Genomic DNA, 26507 nt, shown 5'->3' with positions numbered 1-26507 from the left:
CATGGCTGCAGTCACCATCTGCAGTGATTTTGGAGCCCAAAAGCATAAAGTCTCTCACTGTTTCCACTGTTCCCCCATCTATTTGCCATGAAGTGATGGGACCAGATGCCGTGATCTTCCTTTCTGAATGTTGAGTTTTAGGCCAACGTTTTCACTCTCTCACTTTCACTCAGCATGCTGCTGCTGCTAAGTCGCTTCACTAGGGTTGGACTCTGTGCGACCCCATGGACTGCAGCCTACCAGGCTCCTCGGTCCGTGGGATTTTCCAGGCAAGAGTACTGGAGTGGGGTGCCACTGCCTTCATGCAACACAGATTTAACAAATGAAAGTTGAAAAGCTAGAGACATACCTCCAGTTTGTATTTTGTCAAAAGAGTAGTATGGAATAAAAGGGAGAAAGAAATGGAAATAGGAAAACTGGAAGGAATGAAAAACGCGAGAGATGGCAAAATAGAGGAGAGAAATTTTCTTTTAATTACAGACAAATGTATGGGCAGGAGAAAGAAGCACAGATGAAAGAGAAGGTGCAGACCCGGAAGGCCTAGGCAGGGCGGGGCGGCTCCGGCAGACGTGAGCCGCGGCGCTGGGGGCTGGGGGCTGGGGGCTGGGCGCAGGGGTGAGCGGTGTGGGCGGGGCATGTGCAGGCCCCGCCCATGGGCGGGCGGCGGGCGCGGGCCTTCCTGTCGGGTGGACGCGCTCGCTCCCCTCCCGCTGCCCTCGCTGCGGAAGCGCCGCACGTCTGACAGTCTGGTGCGCCCGCGGCCGCGCGCCCGCCGCCCTGAGGTGAGCCCGGTCTCCCAGCTGCACTTGGGCGGGCGTGGGGTCGGCTGGCGCCTGCGGCCCCGCACAGCGGGTCGGGGGGGTGGGCTCGGCCGGGGCCACCTGGCGCGGAGGCCTCGGTCGAGCCGTTGAGGGCCCGGGACGGCCCCCGCACCGCGGGGCCTCTGAGCGGCGGGTGCGGGGTGACCCACTGGCTCTCGTCCCGCCGGTCCCGGAGGCCCGGTCCGTGTCCGGGGCGGGTGGTCCCCTCCAACCCCCGACCGCGTGTCGCGCTTCCGCGGACGGGCGGCAGGAGGCGGCGAGCGGGGCAGAGACATCCACCGCGCCTCAGGGGTTCGTCTCCGAGCAGGCGAAGGCGGACTAAGGTGCTGCCTTTGGGCTTGTTGTAAGACTGGTTGAAGGCGAAGGCGCGCACACAGCTGAGCACAGTGTGGGGAAGACCCCCGAGTGCGCCAGGGGTGACGGACGGCGGCCCGTGGGCTTCCAGGCGGGGCGGCCTCCTCAGAGTGTCCGTCAGAGGCGGCGCTCAGGGGCTGCCTGCTCACGTAACTTACGTGTTTGTATCTGCAGGCCGTACCTCTCTTTTGAGGTCAGGATCGTGTGTTCAGCAGCCTGATGGACCTCGCCTTTTGGCTTCACAAAGGCTCCTCACGCTCTCCTAATTAAACTTTCGATCTCCCCACCTCCTACCCAGATCTCAGATTTGACTCTCTTCTATCGTTCCATGCTGCGGTTAATGTCACGTTATCCATTCACTTGCCTAAGTGGGAAATCTGGGCCTCTTAAACTCTCCCCCGCCCTCAAGCCCCGTATGCACTCTATTGCCGAGTGCCCTCACCTTTTCCTCCCAGAGCCGTTTCCCTACCGTCGGTTCCTCCCTCCACCCTCCCGTCCCTTGTCCTGCAGCCCCCATGTAATGATTCCTCATGGCTCCCAAATCGAAGTCATGCCTCTAAGGGGTGATCATCATGGCATGACCCCCAGCCACATCCTTCCTCCTGTTCCTCTTAATCTCTGAGCTGTCGTGTCACTTAGGCCTTTTGGTTCCTCTTCACATACCAGGAGTCCTGCAGTTGAGTTAGTCCTTCAAATCTTGGTTGAATCGTGTTCTTAGGGAAATGACATCTGGTACCTAAGACCAGGTCAGTGTTTTCTGTTAGGTGCTTCTCATTGAATAAATACTCAATGCATAGCTCTCGAATGATTAAACAAGTACAGCCTCTGGGTGGAGAATCCCCAAAAGAAAGGGTAACTGTTGAAATGAGCCTGGAAGAATTGGTAGGAGTTACACATATCAGTGCTGTGAGAAGGGGGAGATGTGAGTGGCTTAAGCACAGTTTCCCGCTAGAAAGCAGATTCACCGTGAGAACATCCAGTTCTGTTGAAGCCTAGAAGAAGGGAACGGGAGTAAGAATGAAAAGAAGAAAGAAGATCTTAGAAATAATTCTTGAACTGCTCTGAGTAACTCGAAGTGTGGCTTCCTTCTAAAATCATTTAAATGCTTATATTAAGAAACAGGCTCCCCACGTGGCTCAGTGGGAAAAGAACCTGCCCGCCAGGCAGGCGTTGCAGCAGACCCTGGATCGATCCCTGGGTCGGGAAGATCCCCTGGAGAAGGAAATGGCAACCCATTCCAGTACTCTTGCCTGGAGAACCCCATGGGCAGAGGAGCCTGGCAGGTTACAGTCCATGGGGTTGCAAAGAGTCGGACACGACTGAGCACGCATGCATATAATATATATATATTAAGAAGAAACAGCTCAAAGTACCTGTCTTTTGCCCCCACCCCCATCCCCTCTCCTCCCCATTCAGATACTGTGAGCACCATGATTGGGATTTCAGACCGGTCTCCGGGGTGAAATTCTGTCAGTTATTCTCAACTGTAAAGATTACACAATTAGGGTTGCTTTATAAATGATGCCACACATTTCTGACTCTGACAGCTTAAAAGGCTTCACTATCCTAGGTACAGATTTTAGAGTGTGGTTAAGCCTGTGGTGAGTTATTTTAGTCTTCTCTGCGAAAGTCAGTGGAAAGTTGGACAGTTCAGAAGACAAAACTGTTTTATTTTTTGTCCTCTCTGAAACCTGCGGCAATTCCTTTTTAGCTTTATACATTTTTTTAGTCCTGGAATTTTCTTCCCTCAGAATGCCACAGTGGAAAGAGCAGTGGACTTTCAATTCAGAATTGAGTTCAAATTCTGGTTGTGTCATCTGTCTATAAAACCTTGGGCAAATTAGTTATATTCACTGAGCTTTAAGTTCTTCATCTTTACGATCTCTTTAAAAATAATTTTACATGTGCAAAGCACCATACTGCCTGATACTCAGTTAGTGCTTTCTCCCCCTTCCCTTTAAAACTTCTTTAATTTCCATCCATGGTCAGTTGAATCCATGGATTCCAAAACTGCAGATACTGAGGGCTGACTGTTCCCTGTATTTTTCTAATTTTTACTTTATTCTTAAACCCAAATATGCATCTATCTTTTAGAATATTTCTTGTGTCATTTCTTCTCCGTTCCTCAAATGATTGTTGTTTTTTAAAGTGTGATATGGTATGGGCCCTTTGAGAAACACTTTCATAGAGTACTTTTTGTTATGAAAATGTTTCTACAATAGAAGTGAATGAAGCTAGGTTAAAAATGTTTCTTAATGGACCTGTGAATGAATATTGGGGAAAAAAAATGAATTCTAGAATCAGGAAGGAGGGTGAATCCTGAATGGAAGTATTTTGCAAATTGAGATGTTTTTGTGAACAAACTTCTGTAATTAAGACTTTGTAAGCAATTTGTAACTGCTTTGTCTTTGTATGTGTTGAATCTGTTGAGAAGATGGCTGATCCTTGGCAGGAATGCATGGATTATGCAGTAACCCTGGCAGGACAAGCTGGAGAGGTACGAACTGAAATCTCAGCCACGATGTGATGGATGTGGGCAGTATGTGGTTGTCTTCTTAAACAAAACATGTATTTTTATTGACTGGATTTGTTTTCAATTTACTTAATGGGTGAATACTTCCATTTTATGTCATTAAACATTTTGTAATAATGGTTGTGTATCTAAAATGGCTGTAAGATTCTATGGTTTTATACGTAGAAAGTCGTAACCACTAAGGGTTTATTTTACATACATTGTGGTAAGAAATATTTAAGAATACCATTCCAGACAGATTGATTGTTTCAAATCATTTCTATTATTCATCTTTTAATTCGATTTAAAATGACTTATATGCTTTTCTTATTTGCTTACCAAAAAAATCTTTTTAGGTGGTTCGTGAAGCGCTCAAGAATGAAATGAATATTATGGTTAAAAGTTCTCCGGCTGATTTGGTAACTGCTACTGACCAAAAAGTTGAAAAAATGCTTATCACATCCATAAAGGAAAAGTATCCATCTCACAGGTATTGCTTATGTCAGTTTCTTGTGATAAAAATGAAATCTAGGTTGGTCTCCAAGATTTTGACTTTAGACTCAGAAATTGACTGTGCTTAATTTAAGCTGAACTGGAATTTATTTGGAGGGTGTCAGAATCCCTGAGAGTAGGACTGAGCAACCAGCGAGGAAGGCAGAGCTGGTTAGGATTGGGTTAGGGTTGGGTCAGGGTTAGGCACCATCATTCAGAAGCTGCTGGTAGCCTCACTCCTGACTGTTCTCTTTGGATGTCTTACCCCATTAGCTCAAGGTTACAAATCGTGGGCAAAAACATCCCTTGCTGAACTTAGGGGTTTTTTTTTCCCCTAAGCTCAAACTTCCAGGGAGCAGTGAACAGGGGATATTTGGATTCCTTTATAGAAAGAGGAGTGTTGGATGCTGGGAAGTTAATGTGACAAATGTCTGTCATAGAGAAGATTTGAAAGTTCAGTTTTAGTCTCTACATTGCAAACATTTTTAGGTGCTAAAGGGGTGGTAGCTTTGAGTTTGAGAGAAAATACTAAAATCTGTCTCTCTTACGGGCATAGAAATACAACTGAAATATTGTCATCATTTTAAAGTTTTAACATTGTCATTCACCAGTTCTTCTTGATCATGCCATCAGCCTTTCCTGGTATTTCAGCCACTGAGGAGAAAAAAATATTATTTAAAGCTGCATATGCTTTCTCCCAGTAAAAAGGTTTATAGCTAAGAGAAGAAGACATAAAAGAAATTCATGGTAATGATTATTAGGACTTTTCAGTTTTGAATAAAGGACATAAATAACAAAGAAAGTAGGAAAGGAAAGAAGAAATCCTATGAATTCAGATACCATTTACAGAGTTTGCCTGACATTTACTGCACAGTATGTTTTAGGAATGCATATTGATACAGTAATTTTGGTGGGTGATTTTCTTTCTCTTTAACTTATTTCATGTTCTCTGTATTATCTATTGCTGCATAGCAAGTTACTCTTGAAAAACTTAACAGCTCTAGATAACATAGAGTTTTCTAGGATCAGGAATATGGGAGTAGCTGGAGTGCGTGGTGTTGGCAAGGGTCTCGTAGAGTCACAGTCGCACTGTGGGTCTTCTCGAGGCTCAGCCGGGGATGAAGGGCCCGTTCGCTTGTGGCTGTTGGTGGCCTCGGTTTCTCGTGGCTTGCCCGCTGGCAGCTTCCTCCAGTTTCCTCACCACGCGGGCCCCTCCACAGAGCAGCTCACGGTGTGGTGAGCAGCTTCGCCTAGGAAGCAGAGGGGAGGGGAAGGGGGCAGAAATAGAGTGAATAAGACGAAACCTCAGTGTCGTTCTGTCAGAGAGTTTTCAGAATTGCATGTTGTCACGTACACTTTGTTCTTTTGGCTAGAAATGAGTCTCTAAGTCCAAATCCACACTCAAGGCAGGGACATTAAGCTCTACCTCTTGAAGACAGGGTTATGAGAGAATTGGTAGACTTAAACCTCCACATTTCCTTAGTAAGTTATCATCTGCAATAAAAACCTTTTTCAGCGTGTCTCTTTTCTTATCTTGGTAATACATTTGAGAATTTTGAATTCTGTCATCTTTCACATGACTTGTTCTGGGGGAAATAAAATTTTCTCACTTTGATCTGTCTGAAGGAAAAACAATAGAAAAGTGTAGTTGTGTAGACTTTTGTTATGTTTTATAGTAGACTAAAGGTTTGAAAATTGTTGAAAACAGTAGAAAGATTCAGAATTTGTCATATTTGCTTTTAGTTTCATTGGTGAGGAATCTGTGGCAGCTGGGGAAAAAAGTATCTTAACCGACAACCCTACATGGATCATTGACCCTATTGATGGAACAACTAACTTTGTACATGGGTATGTTTTTAAAATTTTAATATTGTAATTACTGTTTGTATATTAACTGAATGGACTGTTCAATATAGTTTTCATAATCACATATACTTTAGAGAATTCTGTGATTGTAAAATATGTTATGCATAATTTTCATCAGCTGTGGATGAGGTAATGAACGATTAATGTTATAGACAAGTGCAGTCAAGTGCCCTGTTCACCGTTCTTTTTCTCATTGTTGAAACCACATAAAAATGTACGCAAGCAACATTGCTGCTTTGAAATCAATTAAGGAACTGACTAACTCAGTACTAGTGTATGCCTTTATAGAATGCATTTAATCCAGGAGAAAAAACTGTTAAAAAGAACATGGGTTTAGAATGTGTGACTTTGTGACCTTGGGCAAGTTACTTAATCTTTTTAAGCCACAGTTTTATTTTTTTCATTCTCTAAAATGGGCACACTGATGGCACCTGCCTCATAGGATTGTTGATGGGACCTAATGAGTTGTACATTTATATAAAAACTTAATATAGTGCCTGGCACAAAGTAAGTATGTAATTCAGTATATGCTGAGAAGAATATGTTAAAAAAAATATATATATATACACACACACACAAATTAAGTATGTAAGTCCAGATATATAGAAGAAAGCCTGATGGAATTAAGAGTTTCAACAAGTAGCCGAGTTTGGTGGGATGACACATAATTGTTATATTTGAAGTTGCCGTACGTGGCTGTACGTATCTTTACAAATAGAACTGTTAAAGCCATAAAGCTAAGAGGTAGGATCTATGTATGATGGAATGTTAGTGCAGAAAGATGCTCATGATGTGAGGTAACATACAGAAGATTATAGTACAGTGGATAGTATGATCCCATTTTTGTTGACATTTAAGCTATATTCATGGAACTTGGCATTCCAAAAGTATAGCAAGGCATGCGGTGCCAAGTGGCCTTGCCACTTCCGACCCCAGCTTCTCAGAGCCCATCTCTGGAGGCAGCTGTTGTTATCAGTTTCTTGTGAATCCTTTCAGAGATGTCTCGTGCCTGGAGGAGCGTTATGCGTGTATGCATCTGTGTATTCTGCCCCCCAACCCCCAACCCCTGCACTCACACAGAGAACTGCATGTTGTATACACAGTTCTGGGGAGGGATGAGACTGTTCACAGGGAAAAATTGTAAGCAGTTATATTATGAAAACAAGTTTGTTGAAAATAAGTTCTATCTTGGTAAATTTGTGTGTTTTTTTTTTTAAGATTTCCTTTTGTAGCTGTTTCAATTGGCTTTGTGGTAAATAAAAAGGTATGTTGTTTAAATTTATGGTTGGTAGAATGCCTTGCTCTCATTTTCTGAGAAAGAGTAAACGAGTCTCTGTAATAAATTTAGGTTTGTCTCTATTCAATATATGTAGCTGCATTATTTTGAAATAAAACACAGACCTGCTAAACTTGTTATGATACTTTTTTCCAGTGAAGAATATACAATGTCTTCCGAGAAGATTTTACAAGGAAAAAATATGCACAAGTAACTGAAATACGATTCAGTATTTAATCACCATTATATATGTGAATATGATAGGAATTGATGTAGGATCTGAAATGTGTAATGAAGAGTTGGGTGCTGAGCTAGGAATGCTTTAGTAGACATTTTAGTGAAAGGAAAGACCAGGAAGTGGTAGGGCCAAGTATGATGAGAAAATACAGAGTATATTCAGGAACCTAAATACTTGCTATATCTAAAGCCCAGTAGAGTACACTCTACACCTGTTGCATTTCCATGCTATTTGAGTATTTGATTAATAAAGAAAAAATGAATGATGTTTACTAATAATACCTTACGTAACTGTCTTCAAGGAGCTTGCGATATATTTGATCAACATGTACACAAAAGAGTTAAGAAAACCCTGAAAATAAAAACATAAATTAGTGCAAATGAAATCTTAGGCACAGGATTGTATTAATCAGTGAGAACTTTCAAAAGGAGATAAGTGAGCATTTCTCTTATCATCAGTTCTGGGCTGTTGAATTCCCAGTTCAGTGCAAATGTTAGATGTCGAACTATGAAAAAAATTTTTAAAAAGTACTCTAAGAACATGAAGAGTGTATAACTCTGCCAGCAGCGGTTTGAGGAAATCTTCATAATAAATAGAAGGGATCTTAGAATTTGGTCATGTGAGTTGGGTCATATTGGGAATTTTCCAGGTAAAGAAGAAAAGGAAAGCATTTTAATCAGAAAGAACAGTTTGGGGACGAGCGGGATGTGTATGGGCGACAGTGAGATGTTCATTGTGCGTGAAACTCTGGAAATGGTTGGAGCAGAACTGGTGAGGTGAGCTCGCTGTGGTCAGGCTGTGAGGCACTGTGGCCTGTCTGTGCTGGAACACTTAGTGGCTTTGAGGTGGTTGGAAATCAGGAGAGGTTTTTCAGTGCAGAGTGCCAGATAATTCCAGCAACATTAGAGGTCACAGCAGAGGGGTGGGCAGTTCTGAGCTGAGATGGAGGTGGTGAGAATAACTGAAGAAATGGCCAAAATCAGGAAGTGTTTTCAAGATAAAATTGACTCATGGGGAAGGACTGAGGCTGCGTGATCAGGTAGCGAGTGAGTGTGGCCTCTTTGGCTGAAGTTCTGCATGCCTAGGTTCCGAAGCACAGTCCTAACCTGTGTTGATGGGGTTGGTAGGAGCCACACACAGAGGGACCAGAAAGAAAAACCTGTCAGAATCGAGAGAGCTAAAAGGGAATTGGAAGAAAAGGAAAAGTGAAAACCCCTGAGACACACAACTGTTGGGGGTTAGGCAGAGAAGAAAGTCAGAAAAAAAAAAAGTGACCCTAAGAGAAATCGGAGGTAGGAGGGCACCACCAGGAGCACAGAGTACGGGCTTAACTGTTGGTGGTCCGCAGCCTCCAGGTCTGCAGAGAAGACATTTGGTCCGTAAGAGTCCATTCGTGATCTCTTTGCAGGGAGTTTCAAGAGATGCATGGTCAGAGCAGAAGCCAGATTGTAATGTAGAAAGAGAATGAGAGACGCAAAGTCTCGACCACTCTGTGGCAATGAGGAGAAATGGAGAAGGTAATGAAGGCTTGGTGAGGGAGGGCCACTGTGGCGAGAAAGTACCAGAACCAAAGCCCAAGAGGCAGGGAGCTGTTGATGGAGCAGTGTTTCAGAGAAGGATTCACCTTAGAAAACAGGGAAGATTGCCTTCATCTGAGGTGGGAAGGAAAGAGGTCAAAACGTATGCCCGAGTTTGGAAACTGATGGGAGGAGAGTCAGGGTTCAGACCTGACGAGCTCTTCCTCGACTCGGTTGGGAATTAGCATTTTACATAGTCCACGGTCTAACCGTGGTCTAACCGTATGTTAAAAACATTAACATACCACATATTCTTGCTGCTTTCTTAGAAAAAGTATTGATTGAATGAAGACAAATACTCAGGTTTGGTAAAGAAAGCTTACATTCCTTCCACAGATGGAGTTTGGAATTGTGTACAGTTGCCTGGAGGATAAGATGTACACTGGCCGGAAAGGAAAAGGTGCCTTTTGTAATGGTCAAAAACTACACGTTTCACACCAAGAAGGTAGGTTTACCCTCTGATTTTTGGCGTGATTCATACCATGTACTCGTACGGTAACCTTAGAGCTCTCCAAGGCTTACTGACTCATAAGCGTGTCTGTTTTCTCTGTACTTTCTCATCGTGACCGCGGTTGTGGATGCGGTCGTGGAGGCTGGGGAGGCAAGGGCGGTGGAGCGGACGGTGTGTCCACGGGGCTCCGGCTCTGTCAGGGGACCTGGAGGAGCCAGAGTGCCCCCACCCTCACGGCGGCATTGGGTCACTGCTTCAGCCCCCGCGTCTCAGATTCTTTCTACAATTCCTCTGCTCTGATGCCGTTGGGACTAGTTATTAGTAAATTGAAAGGGAAAAGGCCCTTCAAGTTGGGAATCATTAAAAATGAGACATAAAGCTATTAAATATATAGGATGGTAAACAGCACCTTTCTACTGTATAGCGCAGGGAACTATATTCAGGGTCCCATGGTAAACCATGATGGAAAAGAATACGTAAAAGAATACCTAGATATGTGTGTGTATATATGTGTGTGTGTATGTGTGTGTGTGTATATATAAAGCTATAACTGAATCACTTTGCTGTACAACAGAAACTAACACAACATAGTAAATCAACTATACTGCAATACATTTTTTTATTTTATTTTTATTTATTTTTTTAATTTTAAACATTCATATCTTATTCATTTCTAAATGTCAAGAGTTATCAGTAGGACTTGAAAACACTTTAAAAACAAGTCCTTGGTCACCTCCAAATTATTCTTGGTGACCTTAACATCCCTCTGGCCATAGTCTTGGGATAGAGGGCATATAAAAAGTCACCATAATACATTTTTCTTAAATGAGGCATAAAACTTTTTGTAATGAGCTTAGTGATTGGCGTTTTTAAGTCTGCTTTCTCTGGGACAGCTCACTGTTTTGGAGGCACTTATCTTCCCTAAGGCAATCCCAACATTTTCCACAGTTGACACTTGCAGATTCGTTTCTTTTCTCTGTTTTTCAGATTCTTTTACGTGCAGCAAAAACTTGAGAATCCTCCTCCGCTTTTATAATATTTCTCCTCAGGCACTTAATTTGAGGGCAGATTTTTAATTTGTTTTCTTTTTATTGAACTCTAAGACCCCAGAGATTAGAAGATACATCCTAATTCTTGAGATGTTAACGTGAAAAAAATGTGCATTTTAGAACTGAAGGAATGTGGCAGCTTTCATAGAAAGAAGTCTTTCCCCTTTTCTGTTATTTATCTCACTTAAACAGGTTATGTGATTGTTAGAAGAGTTCACAGTTATAAACAAGTCTCGGAACAAGGTGGTGAGCATACATCTCAGCTGTGGGTGGAGATGAAGTGTGAGGTGTCCTAAGAGTAGCCTGTGAGCCAGGAGGGTTGAGTGTGTCGTGAGCGTTGGTCACGATGTTTCAAAGAGAAAATGGAAAATACAGGATAATTTGTCAAGTTAGTAAATGGAGGTCAGATGATTTATTTTAATTTTATTGACGTATAGTTGATTTACAGTGTGTTAATTTCTGCTATACAGCAAAGTGGTTCCACTGTACATATTTGTATTGTTTTCCATATTCTTTTCCATTGTGGTTGATCACAGGATGTTGAGCGTGGCTCACTGTGCTGTACAGTAGGGCCTTGTTTATCTGTTCTATATGTAGTAGCTTGCGTTCTCCAATCCCAAACTCCCAGTCCTCCCTGCCCCACCCTTCTCCCCTTGGGCGACCCCAAAGCCTTTCTCTGTGTCTGAGCCTGCTTCTGCTTCACAGGTATATTTATGTGTCATGTTTTAGACTCCACGTGTAAGCGACGCCTTACGATGTCTGTCTTTCTCTCTCTCACTTCTCTTAGTATGATAACCTCTAGGCTCATCCATGTAGCTGCAAATGGCAGTATTTTGTGGCGAGCAGTATCCCACTGTGTATATGTACCACATCCTCTTTATCCATTCATCTGTTGATGGACATTTAGGTTGCTTCCATATTGTGGCTGTTGTAAATAGTGCTACAGTGAATGTAGGAGTGCATGTATCTTTTCAAATTACAGTTTTGTGTGGATATATGTCCAGCTAGATCATATGGCAACTCCATTTTTAGTGTTCTGAGGAACCTCTGTACTGTTTTCCATGGTGCTTACACCTGTTTACCTTTCTACCAACAGTCAGTCAGTCTCGTCAGTCAGTTCATTCACTCAGTCGTGTGCAACTCTCTGAGACCCCATGGACTGCAGCACACCAGGCCTCCCTGTCCATCACCAACTCCCAGAGTTCACTCAAACTCATGTCCATTGAGTCAGTGAAGCCATCCAACCATCTCATCCTTTGTCATCCCCTTCTCCTCCCGCCTTCAATCTTTCCCAGCATCAGTGTCTTTTCCAATGAGTCAGTTCTTCGCATCAGGTGGTCAAAGTATTGGAGTTTCAGCTTCAGCATCAGCCCTTCCCATGAACACCCAGGACTAATCTCCTTTAGGATGGACTGGTTGGATCTCCTTGCAGTCCAAGGGACTCTCAAGAGTCTTCTCCAACACCACAGTTCAAAAGCACCAATTCTTTGGGGCTCAGCTTTCTTTTTAGTCCAACTCTCACATCCATACATGACTACTGGAAAAACCATAGCCTTGACTAGATGGACCTTTGTTGGCAAAGTGATATCTCTGCTTTTTATTATGCTATCTAGGTTTGTCATAGCTTTTCTTCCAAGGAGCAAGCATCTTTTAATTTCATGGCTGCAGTCACCATCTGCAGTGATCTTGGAGCCTAAAAAATAAAGTCTCACAGTTTCCATTGTTTCCCTATCTATTTGCCATGAAGTGATAGGACCGGATGCTATGATCTTAATTTTTTGAATATTGAGTTTTAAGCCAACTTTTTCACTCTTCTCTTTCACTTTCATCAAGAGGCTCTTTAGTTTTTCTTCACTTAACAGTGGTATGATTTAGTTTTAATTTTTGTTTTATTTCAAATCTATATATAAATTATTTCTAAATTCTACTTTTAAAAAATATATAAGGCATTGGTGGCTAAATGTATCATGCGTGTAGCCAAACTGGTTATATTCTGCACTTTTGGGGAGGTAGTCTAAGAAGCTAGATGCCTTTTGATGATCATAAAAATGATGATAAAATGACTAGAAGAGAAGAAAAGTTCATAAATATTTAAAGCCTTAGAAAGAAAGAAATATGATTCAAAATAGGAAGAAGGATAAAATTGTCCAATTTGGTGAGCTTCAAGTGTCAAATTTTTTTTATCAGGTTCTTATTGATAAACTGTAGTAATTATTTGAAACTTTTTCTTTTAGATATTACCAAATCTCTCTTGGTGACAGAGTTGGGCTCTTCCAGAACACCAGAGACTGTGAGAATTATTCTTTCTAATATAGAAAGGCTTCTTTGCCTTCCCATCCATGGGTAAGCTCTCTTCACTTTATCCCTAAAGTTGAACATTCTATTAATGCTATAGATAATTTGACATCCTAAGGAATGAATTTTTATTTAGAAATGAACTTTTAATTAATAGACATGGAGTCAGTACCATAATTCTAATTTTAAAATGTGATTTTTAAAACTTTTATTTGAAAATAATTTGAAATTTTAAAAAATTTGCAGAAATAAAAACCTATAAGAAACAGCAGTATGCAGTTAAAAACCTATAAGAAACAATTCAGCTATTGTTAACATTGTACTCATTGCTTTATCATTTCTCACTCCTTCTTCTCTGTGTATGTGTGTGTGTTTGTGTAAATATTCTCCTTTTTTTCCCCTCAACTATTTCATGGTAAATTACTTAGTGTGTGGCTCTTTATCCCTAAATAATTCAGTTTGTTATTTCCTAAGAATAGGCATATTCTCTTCCATAACCACAGTACAACTATTGACTTCATAATTTTATCTATCCACACATACTTAGTTTTGTCAGTTGATCTAACTGTGTCGTCTATAGCATTTTTTTCCTCCAGGGCAAGATTCAGTCTAGGGTTAGCTTTACATTTGGTTGTCATGTCTATTCACTGCCTTTAATCTGGAACATTTCCGTAGCCTAAGCATTACCCACTTTCTCTGAGTTTTCAAGCTATTTGCACAAGTCTGATTGCTGCTTCAAATGTATCTCACAGATTCTGATGTGTTTTCATTGCAGTTATTTTTCTGGTAACTTCTGTTTGTATTTCCCTTTTTACCCAAGAGTTGTATTCTTAAACTTCCATGGGGAAGTTTAAGCTTTTGTGCTTTCTTAGTTTTGTTTTTTAATTTGTAGTTTTATTACATTGTAATAAACATATTTTATGGAGCTTTATGTTTCCTTTGTGCCCAGTATATGATCAGCTTTTGTGGAACTTCTATATGCACTGGAAAAAAGTACATTTTGTACTTTGATGTTTGGGCTTGAAATCTACTTTGACATCAGAATTGCAGTCCCTGCTCTTCTCATTGTTTCCATTTGTCTGGTTAATCTTTGTCCACCTTTATTTTTAGTGTTTTTGAAATCAGTGCATTTTAAGTGCACCTCTTGAATACAGCACAGAGTGGAGTTTTGCTCTATAATAAATTTGAAAATCTTTTCTTTTTAATAAAAAAGTTAGGCTTGTTCATTTATTTATATGACCATTTTGTTTGGTATTATCAATTTTGTATTATCTTATGCTGTAATTGTATTGTGATTTGTATATTATGTTGTATATTAAGTACTCTGTACTTATTTAATGTATCCTCTTTTTTCTCTTTTTCTATTTATAAAAGATTCAATTTTATTCTCATGGGTTTCTTTTATATTAAAACTCTTTATAATGCCCTTAATATTCTCTTTTCTTACTTAACCGTTCTGTTAGTTCTGTAAAGACTCCAGAACTGCTTAGCTTCTGCCTGTTGCCTATATAACATTCAGTGATTTTACTCTGCTTTTCTCTTCTTCTCTCCCTCTTAATCTAGTTTTTTTTTAGTTGCATTCTTTCTAGTTTGTCGGGCATATTATTACTATGTATTGTTTCACCCATAGTCCCATCCTGTGGTCTTAGTTTTTCCTTTATAAAATGGTCACTGTCTTGTGAAGTTTTCCTGGTGTCAAAAGTTCAGAAATAATAGAAGTAAAACCATTGAATCACTGAATTCAATATTTATTGTGCACACACCAAAAAGATACTTTGCAAACCAGGAACACCCAGACCAAAACATGGGATGAGGCTCAGCCATGTGTTGTTATAAAGCAGCTTATACAGTGAGAAGGCAGTGACTACTTATTCTTCAAAACGATTGGCTATTATAGAGTTTTCTTAAATGACAGGGAATTGATTAGTGGTTAACTCATATCTACCTTGAGAAACAATTGAAGGTTTGCTTGTAATTTTCAGAAGCATAAGCAAGGGATGATCCAGGTCTAGTTACTTTTGCAAAATGTGCTAAATTAAGCTTTGTTTTCATGACTAAACTGATTTGGTCTGCTCAGGGAATTTTCAAAACTGGTCTCTGTTTTTTGCTTTGACACCTATCACCTTTGGATTGGTGAAGCTCATCTTCTAGTAGATTCCGTGGGAAGGGCACCTGTGCATGGTATGCCATGATTTCTGGCATATTCCAAACTGTTTTCCTATGGTCTTGAAACTCCAAGGGCAGCTTGGCTGAATAGAACATCCTTAGTGAAAGAAAGTATGAAGAATATTTCTTTAAAAATGCTATTTCACTGTTGCTTTGCTTTGTATGTTGTTTTTGAGAAATCTGGTGCCAGTCTGATATTATTGGCTTTTAAATTATTTCATGTTTTGTTTGGAGTCTCTGAGACATTTTTGTTTTCTTTTAATCTTTCATGGCTGACACTTTTATAAGGGTATATCTTGGAATTCTTACAGTTGCTTGTGTGGGATGGTTTTCTCCCTTTAATCGGTAGATTAATGTCTCTCTTCTTTTTTTCTGGCAAGTTTTCTTGAATTTTAAATATTAGTTCACTTATGCTGTTTTCATTTTCTTCTTCAAAGACACCAGCAGGAACATTCAACCTCCTTTGTATCTTCTCTTCTGTTACTTTCTCCCTGGCCCTTTTTACTTTCTTTTACTGTTTTTTTTTTTTCTCACTGCCCTTTTTCAAGTTTTCATTTGCATCTGTTCTCTTTAAGGGTACCTTGTGATTCAGTCTTAATTTCTAATAAAGTTTTGTCTTTTTTTATTCCCCTTCATTTCTGAGTTCTATTATCTCTTGTATTATTTTATCCTTCTTTTATTTCGTTCACTTCTGGGCTTACTTTTCCTTTTGCAGAGCAACCTTACCAGACAGAAAAAACCCAACACTTAATTACTGATGATGTTTGATGTTCACTGTAGCTACGTGCGGCCGCGTCCACTTCTTTCTGTCTCTGTTCCCTTTGTGATCTGGGTTCCTGGTTTCAGTTCTTTCTTCCGTTAGTTCTGTTCTTCTGTGTAGTTTCTGTTATGATCTCTGTTAGGTGTAGGAGGCGGGGATTGGCATGTCATTTTCTCTCATTTCTCAGGGTTTTTCATTTCTTTTACTTTTTAAAGACTTATTTATTTATTTCTGGCTGTGCTGGGTCTTCGTTGCTGTGCTCAGGCTTTCTCTAGCTGTGGCGAGTGGGGGCTGCTCTCCACGGTGGGCCACAGGCTCTGGGGCACACGGGCTCAGCAGTTGTGGCTCTTGGGCTCTGGGGCACACGGGCTCAGCAGTTGTGGCTCTCGGGCTCCTGGGCACACGGGCTCAGCAGTTGTGGTTCACAGGCTTCAGCAGTTGTGGCTCTCGGGCTCTGGAACATGGGTCAGCAGTTGTGGTTTCCAGGCTTAGCTGCTCCGTGGCGTGTGGGGTCTTCCCAGACCAGGGATTGAACCCGCATACCATGTATTGGCAGGTGGATTCTTTACCACTAGATAACCAGGGAAGCTCACCACCTCCTTTATTTAATGTTGAAGTATAATTGTATATTAACTGTAAGTGAGATTTATGAGGCAAAGTAAATCATTAGGGATCCATTTCCTTTTTTTAATTTTTTGGGATTCATTTAATGAAATGCACTGTATTTGTTTACTTCAATGATGTTTCTTTCGTGTTGCTTTAGGGAACGATTTGATCATGACATGCTCCTCTTTTGAGGCCCTCTAATTTGCTAGGCCCTCTGCTGGGCGCTTTGCTTCTGTTGTTTCTAATCATTGCAGCCATAGCCAAGTTGGTTATCCCCATTTCGATGACAAGAAGACTAAAACTTGAAGAAGAAACTTCTTTCAAAATTACAGCTTTTAAGCAGCTGAGCAGGGGAGCAAACTCAAAGCTTTGTGATTCTGAAGATAGATAGATTCTTCTTAGCGCTGCTGCTGCTACTAAGTCGCTTCAGTCGTGTCCGACTCTGTGCAACGCCATGGACTGCAGCCCACCAGGCTTCTCTGTCCATGGGATTCTCCAGGCAAGAACCATCCTAACTGTAAAGGAGGATCAGACTAACATAGGGTTCAGACAGAACACATTTGCAAAATCTAGGCCACAGCCTCAGTTGTTTGGTGATTAAGTACTATCTTTAGTAATACTTACCCATAAAAGAATATACTTACTGATCAAAAGACCTCTTGCCAGAGAGCTGTTGAGATACATGAGAAGTAGACAGAAGCATTGCCTCTAGCGCTGGTCTTCCAGCCCAGGGTTCCGTGTCTGAATAGAATGCCAAGAGATGATTTGTAGAAGATCTTGGTATTTTCTTTCTATGGTGTGAGATATGAACTATCACATATCCCCTGAGAAAGTGGGGAAAGGGCACCATTCTTGATAACTGAAAAAAGCCATAATGTTAATTTGGGTTTATATATCTATGGATATTTTTGGAATCGCTAGTTCTTAATTTTGATATATAATAAAACTGTAGGCAGTAAAATGTATTTAAAAATCAAGGGCATCATGTAATTCTGGTCCTTTTTTGTTGTTAAATTGTTTTGGCATGAAGGATGTACTAGGCACAGTACTAGTTTATTTTTTAAATACAAAACAGATACCACATTGCTTCTTTTTTAATTTTAATTTTATTGGAGTATAGTTGATTTACAGTGTTGTGTTAGTTTCAGGTGTTTAGCAAAGTGATTCAGTTACGCACACTCGTATTCGTTCTTTTTTAGGTTCTTTTCTCACGTGGGTCATCCCAGAATATTGAGTAGACTTCACTGTGCTAGACAGTAGGCCCTTGTTGGTTGTCTGTCTTATGTACAGTGGCGTGTGCTCATCTCAGTCCTGATTGACCCCTCCCCCATATTTCCCCTGTAGACCGTAGGCTTGCTTTCAGTATCTGTCTGTTTCTGTTTTGTAAGTTCATTTGTCTCAATTTTTTAAAATTAGATTCCACGTATCATACAATATCACTGACATGTGGAATCCTTTTATTTCTTAAAAAATAATGAAGGGTCTCAGTGAACAGACCTGACTGCTTTATTTTCAGAGGACTTCCCTGGTGGCTTAGAGGGTGAAGCGTCTGCCCACAACGTGGCAGACCTGGGTTCGATCCCTGGGTTGGGAAGATCCCCTGGAGAAGGAAATGACTGCCCACTCCAGTATTCTGGCCTGGAGAATTCCATGGAGAGTCAGACACGACTAAGTGATTTTCACTTTCACTTTCAAACAATTAAAAAAAGAACTTTGAGTAAAAACCATTTGAAAGTAGTTAATTTATAGACATGACAATTCCTTTTTCTCAAATACTTCAGTGTGTATATTTTTGATAAAAGGGACATATGCTAAGATAACCACAACACAGTTATAAAACTCAGGAAATTAGCTTTGATACATTGTCTAATATAGTGACAATTACATTTTGAAAGAATTCTAATCCAAGGTCCAAGCCAGAATCATATGCTGCACTTTAAGTGTTCTTCTCATCAAGCTTTTTTTTAAGATTTATAGAACTCGGCTGTGCTAGGTCTTGGCTGTGGCGGTGGGGGCTGCGCTCCACGGGGCTGCGGGGGTCCTCGCTGCAGGGCCTCCTCTGGTGCGGGCGCCCAGCCCCCCTCGTGGGTGAAGAAGCTGCAGCCCCCGGCTCTAGAGCCCTGGCTCAGTAGTTGTGGTGCTTGGGCTTAGCTGCTCTTTGGCACGTGGGGTCTCCCCGGACCAAGGATCGAACCTGTACCCCTGCATTGGCAGGCGGATTCTTTACCATTGAACCGCCAGGGAAGCCCTCATCAGGGCCTTTTAATCTAGAACCGGTGCTTAGCCTTTATCTTGTATGACCTTGACATTTTTGAAAACTGTAGGGTGCTCGCTTTACAGCACGCCTTTTGATTTGAGTCTGTTGGATTTCCTCTCGATTAGATTTGGGTTATGCGTTTTTGGCAGGAACGCAACAGAAGCACTGTTATGTCCTCCTCCTCAGTGCATTCTATCAGGAGACACGGGGGACCTTTGTTCCGTGGTGTGTGTCGCCCAGTCGTGTCCAACTCTTTGTGACCCCGTGGACTGTAGCCCACCAGGCTCCTCTGTCCATGGGATTCTCCAGGCAAGAGTACTGCAGCGAGTTGTCATGCCCTCCTCCAGGGAATCCCCCAACCCAGGGATGAACCCAGGTCTCTTGCATTGCAGGCGGATTCTTTACCACCAGGGACACCCTTTGTCCCATTACTGGATGCTAACTTTGATCACTTGGTAGTGATCTTGCCATCTTTTCCATCGTAATCATTATGTATCTTATAGGGAGATACTCTGATGTGTAAATATCAATCATTTTAGCATATATTGATGATTCTTTCCTGCATCAGTTATTATTATAATGGCTGATAAAGTGATGTCTGTACTTACCCTAACTTGGTATATTTCCGAGGACGAGGTTCATTGAGAAGGCAGATGTGAAGCAGGCCTCGCAGGCAGGCCTCGGTGACAGCAGAGCCCAGCAGGGCGGTCACCTCCTGGGCACACGCACCGACGCCCGCACCACTGGGGGTGGCCAGGGGCACACTTGCACTAAACTCCTACAGACTCCTTGTGTCGTGGGGCTCTCGTCCCTGGGTTTAGACCACAGTGACAAGTCATGCGTGCCATGGTGGCAGAATTAATGCATTTTCTTCAGTGTTTTTCTTCCCAAAGTATCATCATTTTAATGTTTATCTTACACGATTGCTTTGTTAGGCTTCATTCTGTCATTTATATAGTATATCATGATAATTAGGATTTACGTATTTTGATTTTAAATTTAAGTACCACCTTTTTCTTTTTAACAGTCTGTGGATTGGTTCAAGTGATCTCAGTCACACTTGCAACTGCAGCTAAGGAGGAATGCCTTATTTGAAGAATTGTCTTTCCCCGTTTTGTCTGTTAGGATCCGGGGTGTTGGAACAGCAGCTCTGAACATGTGCCTGGTGGCCGCTGGGGCTGCGGACGCGTATTATGAAATGGGGATCCACTGCTGGGATGTTGCAGGCGCCGGCATCATTGTGACTGAAGCTGGCGGAGTGCTCCTGGATGTCACAGGTAAAACTGTGGAACAGGAAGGCGTTGTTTTCTTTCCATACCTATGGGACTGTCCTCCAAATATGGCAGTTTTTTTTAGATATATCTTTTAATGTTTCCCTTTAATATTTTTTTCAATGTTTACACCTCAGCTCTTCAGGCAACACAAACCATGTAATTTTCTGCAGAATCAAAATAGCAGATATTGGGAGACAGAGACAAAAATGAGAAGCTAATGGTAGTGTACAATTAATAATAATAAATGGCTAAGCCTCTTCAGGGCTTCCCTGGTGGCTCAGCTGGTAAAGAATCCACCTGCAATGCAGGTTCAATCCCTGGGTTGGGAGGATTCCCCTGGAGAAGGGAAAGGCTACCCACTCCAGTATTCTGGCCTGGAGAATTCCAAGGACTGTATAGTCCATGAGGTCACAAAGAGTCACACACGACTGAGCAACTTTCACTCTCACTCTCAAGCCTCTTTAACTGTGAGTACCAGGAACTCTTGAGAGGCTGTAGAAAAAGTCTAGAAAGGCACCGGATCTGAGGTTGTACCAAGATCCCTTTGAGTGGTGACCGTGGTGGCAGCTGAGTATGGGCTTCCTCCACCATCACTTTCTGCCTTGGCCCTGGGGGAGTTACATACTTTCTCTGCACTGATGATGACATGTTTAAAAGTAAAGAGTGAGCCTGGGTTAAAACAGTTTACCAGCAGTCTGGGAGAAAAGCAGCAAAGAATTAAGGAGGTGGGCAGGAGAGCAGTGTGCAAATCCCTGGCCTCGGGTTTTCTGTCCAGAGGTTCCAAACATTAAAGAGGCAGTGAGAGTAACGAAAACAGGAGCGGAGCACATCAAAGGAGAGAGAGAGATGGCGGTGCAGACCCCCACTCCCTTCATCAAAGGACAGAGAGAGAGAGATGGTGTGGTGCAGACCCACACTCCCTTCATCAAAGGAGAGAGAAAGGTGGCGTGGTGCAGACCCCCACTCCCTTCAAAATGGGTTTCTAAAAGATGCTTAGAAACTCATTATGTACTAGCGAAGCTTAAACATTGTGGTTATGACACAGTGTAGTTTTTTTTCAAGATAATAGAAAATATTAAATGTTATGATCAACCATAGTACATACTGCTATGCTTGTTTTATAGGAATTATTTTTTACAAGATATAACCATTTTCCATATTTGATTTTAGGTGGACCATTTGATTTGATGTCACGAAGAGTAATTGCTTCAAGCAATAAAACATTAGCAGAAAGGATAGCCAAAGAAATTCAGATAATACCTCTTCAAAGAGATGATGAAGATTAACTCCGACGGCTTCACACATTCAATCACAGTTGCGTCTCTCCAGGTTTTCTAATGCACTCATGGTGTTACAAAATTCAGGACTTCTGTTTCACTTGAATAATATGATTGGTGTGAATTGCTTTCAGCATCCATATTTAAAAACTACAACTTGTTCTGTGTTTTACTAAGAGTAGGTGTGCAAGAGTGGATGAAATAGTCCATTGTTTTAAAAATGTCTGTGTGGTAAGAATGTCCTCTGGGAAAGTACGCAGGCCGTTGGTGAGACAGGTTATCATGTCAACTGAAATAGCCAGTTAGCAATTTAGAGTTTCTAAGTATTTATGAGCCTGTGAAATTTTGACTTACTATTTCTGTGGATATGCATTCCTAATGAGATGGTTAACTTTTTGGAAAAATTTCTTTTTTAGTTTAAAAGCCATAGTAAATTAAATTTGTAAGAAGTGTATAATGAATACTACGAAGACCAAGATTTCTTTCTCTGCAGAAAACCTTGCTTTATTCATCAGTGTAGCACCCAGCATGGTACCTGTCAAATAGGAGGCGATCCAAAAAGAAGCATCGCAAGAGTGATATTCTGAAGGCAGGAATGCCTAGTTGCTACAGAAAGCAGTGAGCTGATGGCTCTGTGATTCTACTTCAGGTGTGGAGTAAGAGCTATCTGGTCATCCTTTTATATTTCACACTACCGTTCCTGCTCACATTTCATATTACGATGCCATTCCGGTGACTGCACCGAACAGAACTCACCTCGCCCCTCTCGGGCTGTGCTTTTAAGTGTAGTGGCTGCAGTTAGAGCAGAGGAGAGCCCAGCGAGCCAGAGACGCCGTCCTCGCGCCTGCGTGGGGCTGCGTGTATCGGTTTCCTCTTGCCCAGAACACGCTGTCCCCAGGCCTAGTAGCGTCCAGTGGGGCCTGCTTATTGTGGCACAGTTCTGCAGTCAGGAGTTCCGGCACCTTAGCGAGCATCCTGTCCCAATGGGCTTCCATGAGCTTGCAGTCGAGACGTTGAACGGAGCTGGAGTATCTCAGAGTCCGACGGGGGCTGAAGCTCCTCCTCAGTCTCGCTTGTGTGGCTGGTGGTGGCAGCTCCTTGCTGTCTGGCGGCCGGAGGGTTACCTTCCTCTCCATCTTCGTAGCTGAGTGTCCTCATCGCCTGGCGACGGCCTTCCCCCGGAAGTGAACCGAGAGCGGAAACAAGCAGGAAACGGCTGTGCCTCTTGTAACCTAGTCTGTGAAGTATCACCATCACTTCCATTCTTTTCTGTTCAATAGATGTGACTCTAAGTCAGCCACACTCAAAGGCTGGGGAATTCCCCGAATAGATAGCATCATTCTAGAATTCTCTCTCTTGAGCTCCAGACTCATGCTTCCAGAGGCCGAGTGAACTCTCTCTCAGTGTGTTGCAGATGTCTCATACTGAACGTGTCTCCAAATAAACTCAATCCCTGCTCCCATCTGTTCCTCTGCTTACATTTTTTCTCTTAGTTAATATTTTACCCAGGCAGACAGGTGATATTTTTACCCTCCTGTGCCTCTCACCTCCTACATGTGGTTGGCCATCAGTTGTGTTCAGATGTACAAGGAAGTCTCTCTGGAGTTTTTCTCCAGTTCCGCATCTCCATTGCAACACCTGGACAGTTACCTCCTGAGTTATTACAGTGCTCTTGAGTCATTAGAGCCCCCTCCAGTCTCTCCTCCATGCCAACACCCAGATCTCACTTAAAATCTAATCACTCACATAAATATGAAAAAAAAAAAAGGGCTTCTGTGGTGGTCCGGTGGTTAAGAATCTCCAAGTCCCCTTGCAGTTCAGGGAACTCGGGTTCAAGCCCTGCTCGGGGAGCCAAGATCCCCCCTGTTGTCTGGCAGCAAGTCCACAACCAGAGAGACTCCTGCCCACAGTGACAGAGGAGCCCAGGTGAGATCCACTAGAGAGATGCCTGCCCGCAGCAACAGAGGGGCCTGTGTGCTCGACTGAGACCCAGCTAAGATCCCCCTGCTGTGGGGCAGCTCAGTCCACAGGTAGAGGGATGCCTGCCCGCAGCAACAGAGGGGCCTGCGTGCTGCAACTGAGACAGCGCAGCTGCAGAAAACCTGTTCTCAGATCCAGTCCCTCCCCAGGCAAGGATTCTGGGGTGGAAGCCCATGTAACATACACCTGGGCTTCCCTGTGGCTCAGTCAATAAAGAAGCCGCCTGCGGTGCAGGAGACCCGGTTCGACTGGGTCGGGAAGGTCCCGGAGGAGGAGGTGGAAGGTGGAAGCCCACTCCAGTGTTCTGGCCTGGGGAATCTCATGGTCAGAGGAGCCTGGTGGGCTGCAGCTACAGTTGCAAGAGTCAAACACGACTTAGCGGCTACACCACCACGACCACCACCACTCACCAGATTGAATTTATCTCTGATCCATCATTTCCAACATGCGAACCTGAATCCCTCACTGATGCCTGCTTCCTTGCACTGTTGGACTCCTGTACTCGCTCCTTCCATCCAGCTGCTTTTGGCCAAAGCCCCACAGGCAGCCTGTGACCAAGCCACCACCAGAAAGTACCAGAGTGGGCCTCCAACCCAAGCTTCATCTGCCTGGAATCCCCTCCTCCTACCAGACTCAGCCTCCAAAACATAAGCCAAAGGTCACTGCCTCTCTACCCCTTTGGCTTACCTCTTAGGATTGTATGCAAACTCATATTGAATTTGTCTCAGTGAGTAAGTTTTTGTTTGTGTGTCTGTATCCCCACAATACTCTGAGCTCTTTGGGAGCAAGGATCATGAGTAAGTCAGTTTTCTGACTGTCAAGCAGTAAATGTCAATATTTTGTTGGGGAAAAACAATTGGTATGTATTAATTTTTTTTAAGAGAATGGGTTTTATTTATTCAGCCATAGTTTGTTCTTTTATGAGTGATTGTTTTCTGGAGAAAGTAGAATCTTTTTAGTTCTGAGTAGATAAATTTGGCTTAAAGAACGGAGTATCTGCATTTCAGAATGCCCCGCGTGTCTATTTGCTGAAGACCCCCTCCACTCTGTCCTCTGCGCTGGCAGAAAATGGCCACTAGGGAGCACCACAGTCATGTTCGCGTTATTCGCTGAGAGGTGATTAACTTCAGGGCAAAGGCCAGTTTTGAAAACAAAAAGCTCTTTTATGACCCACGGTTGTTTAGCTATGCATGACTTTTGAAAGAAAATTAACATTTAAACTTCCTACCCCTTATCTCCATTCTTCATGCCTCTCAGAAATCCTTCCGCCAACATATTTGGAATGTTTGCTCAGAAAACTCAACTCCCCATTTTCCCTCTACCTCCAGCAAATTCTTCACTGAACCAAACATTATCTCCAACTCTACACAAACCAGTTTGACAGAAAATATCGCAGATAGAACATTTTCCACCAGCATTTATTAGGAAGCAGGCACTGCGCTGAGGTGTGCATAGGTGGGGGACGTAACCAAGACTTGGTACATAGCTAGTTGGTCTATTTACAACCTAAGGTGGAAAAAAGTAACTTTGGGCGTTTTAAAGAGGTAACAGCACAGAAGAATAAGTGTGCAAATAAAGCCGCAGTGCAAGCACTCAGAAACAACTGGGTCCACTCGCTGGGCTCCAGGGAGGGCTCGGGGAGGGCTTAGCAGGACTTAGGGGAGGAGAAAGCCAATTTAGGGTTTTGGGGGGGCGGGCTTTGGCCATGCTGTGTGGCTTGTGGGATCTTAGTTCGATGACCAGGAGTCAAACCCATGCCCCCTGCTTTGGGAGCTTGGAGTCTCAACAACTGGACTGGCGGGGAAGTCCTGAGTAAGCCAATTTAGGAAGAGCAAATACAAAAAAAATTTAAAAGAACAAGTTTCTTTTAAACTTGCATAAGTTTCTACTATTGATGGCCTATTCGAAACAAAACAGTCAATCTTGCATAAAAATGTGCTTTCTAAGTGGAAGAAGAAATCCCCAAGGTCTCTATTTAAAGAGGTATGATGGTTGAGGGACTAACTAATAAATCCTGAGGTTTTCTTAAGGATATACCTTCAGTGTATTCCATACATTGCATTCAACGTATTCAATGAATCAGAAGACTAGCTTTGGAACAGGAGGACAGGGAAGGTGGACCTTAGAATCTGCATTTACCAACGACCACGAGAGAGGGGTGGACAAATAGGAATCTTCTCTGAAGGACAGCATTCTTAACTTAGACCTTGGGGTGCCCACAGATTAAAGTCAACCATCTGTGAGCTTACAGTCAAAGGTCACCAAACAAAGGATAAGCCACCACCAGTGAAAGTTACAGGAAGCAACAATTTAGACACCTTAGGACCTCAGATCTCAGAACTGTCAGACACAAGATACAAAACAGCTAGATGTGAACTGTTGAAATAAAGCTAGGGTAAAATGTGCATGCTTAGTCTCTTCAGTCGTGTCTGACTCTGCGACCCCACGGACTGTAGCCCGCCGGCTCCTCTGTCCACAGGATTCTCCAGGCAAGAACACTGGAGCGGGTTGCCATGCCCTCCCCCAGGGGACCTTCCCGACCCATAGGTGGAATCCGCGTCTCTTATGTCTCCTGCAATGGCAGCCAGGTTCTTTACCACCAGAGCCACCTGGGAAACGAGGGTAGAAGGTACACAAACAAACAAATAATGAGCGGACGTATTTGAGGAAAAGAACAAGACAACTTTTAGGAATGAAATAAAGGTCGTTTAAGTACAGAACTTGGTATGTAGATAAAAGAGAAAATGCAGATCTTCTGTGGCACATGATGGGGTCCGTGTGCACGTGCATGCATTTTGGTCACGTCTGACTCTGCGACCCCGTGGACTGAAGCCCACCAGGCTCCTCTGCCCGTGGGCGTCTCCAGGCAGCAATACTGGAGTGCGTTGCTGTGCCCTCCTCCGGGAGCTGCCCGACACGGGGATCAAACCTGCATCTCCTCCATTGACAGGCGGATTCTTCACCACCAGCACCAGCTGATGGGGTACATCCCTGTAAACGATTGTAAGCTGAAAATACTGTTGAGCCAAAATGGATTGAAAACACCTACTGAACATCAAAGCTTGGCCTAGCCTGCCTTAAATGTGCTCAGAACAGTTACATCAGGCCCCAGCAGAGTAAACTATCTAACGTAAGACCTAACATACGATGAAAATTGAACGCACTCTTGGATATCCAACGGGTCAAACACAGTAATGGCACTCCTAGTCATTTACCCCAGAGAAACAAAACATGAGCATAAAACAGAAAGCAGCAC

General features: G+C 42.8%; 1 protein-coding gene across 1 annotated transcript; it reads left to right on the top strand.

The window, feature by feature from the left end:
- The first annotated feature begins 663 nt into the window (after nucleotides 1–663).
- On the top strand, nucleotides 664–22733 carry IMPA1 (inositol monophosphatase 1). The gene is made up of 9 exons (XM_070382885.1): nucleotides 664–782; nucleotides 3610–3672; nucleotides 4044–4177; nucleotides 5923–6027; nucleotides 7264–7309; nucleotides 9473–9581; nucleotides 12871–12979; nucleotides 19846–19997; nucleotides 21165–22733. The coding sequence occupies exons 2-9, from the start codon at nucleotides 3610–3612 to the stop codon at nucleotides 21278–21280; spliced, it is 834 nt and encodes a 277-aa protein (XP_070238986.1). The 5' UTR covers nucleotides 664–782; the 3' UTR covers nucleotides 21281–22733.
- The last annotated feature ends 3774 nt before the right edge of the window (nucleotides 22734–26507 follow it).

This window comes from Bos mutus, chromosome 14 (genome assembly GCF_027580195.1).
Source record: "Bos mutus isolate GX-2022 chromosome 14, NWIPB_WYAK_1.1, whole genome shotgun sequence".
In the NCBI taxonomy this organism is placed as follows: domain Eukaryota; kingdom Metazoa; phylum Chordata; class Mammalia; order Artiodactyla; family Bovidae; genus Bos; species Bos mutus.
This window is presented reverse-complemented; position numbering and strand designations above follow the sequence as displayed.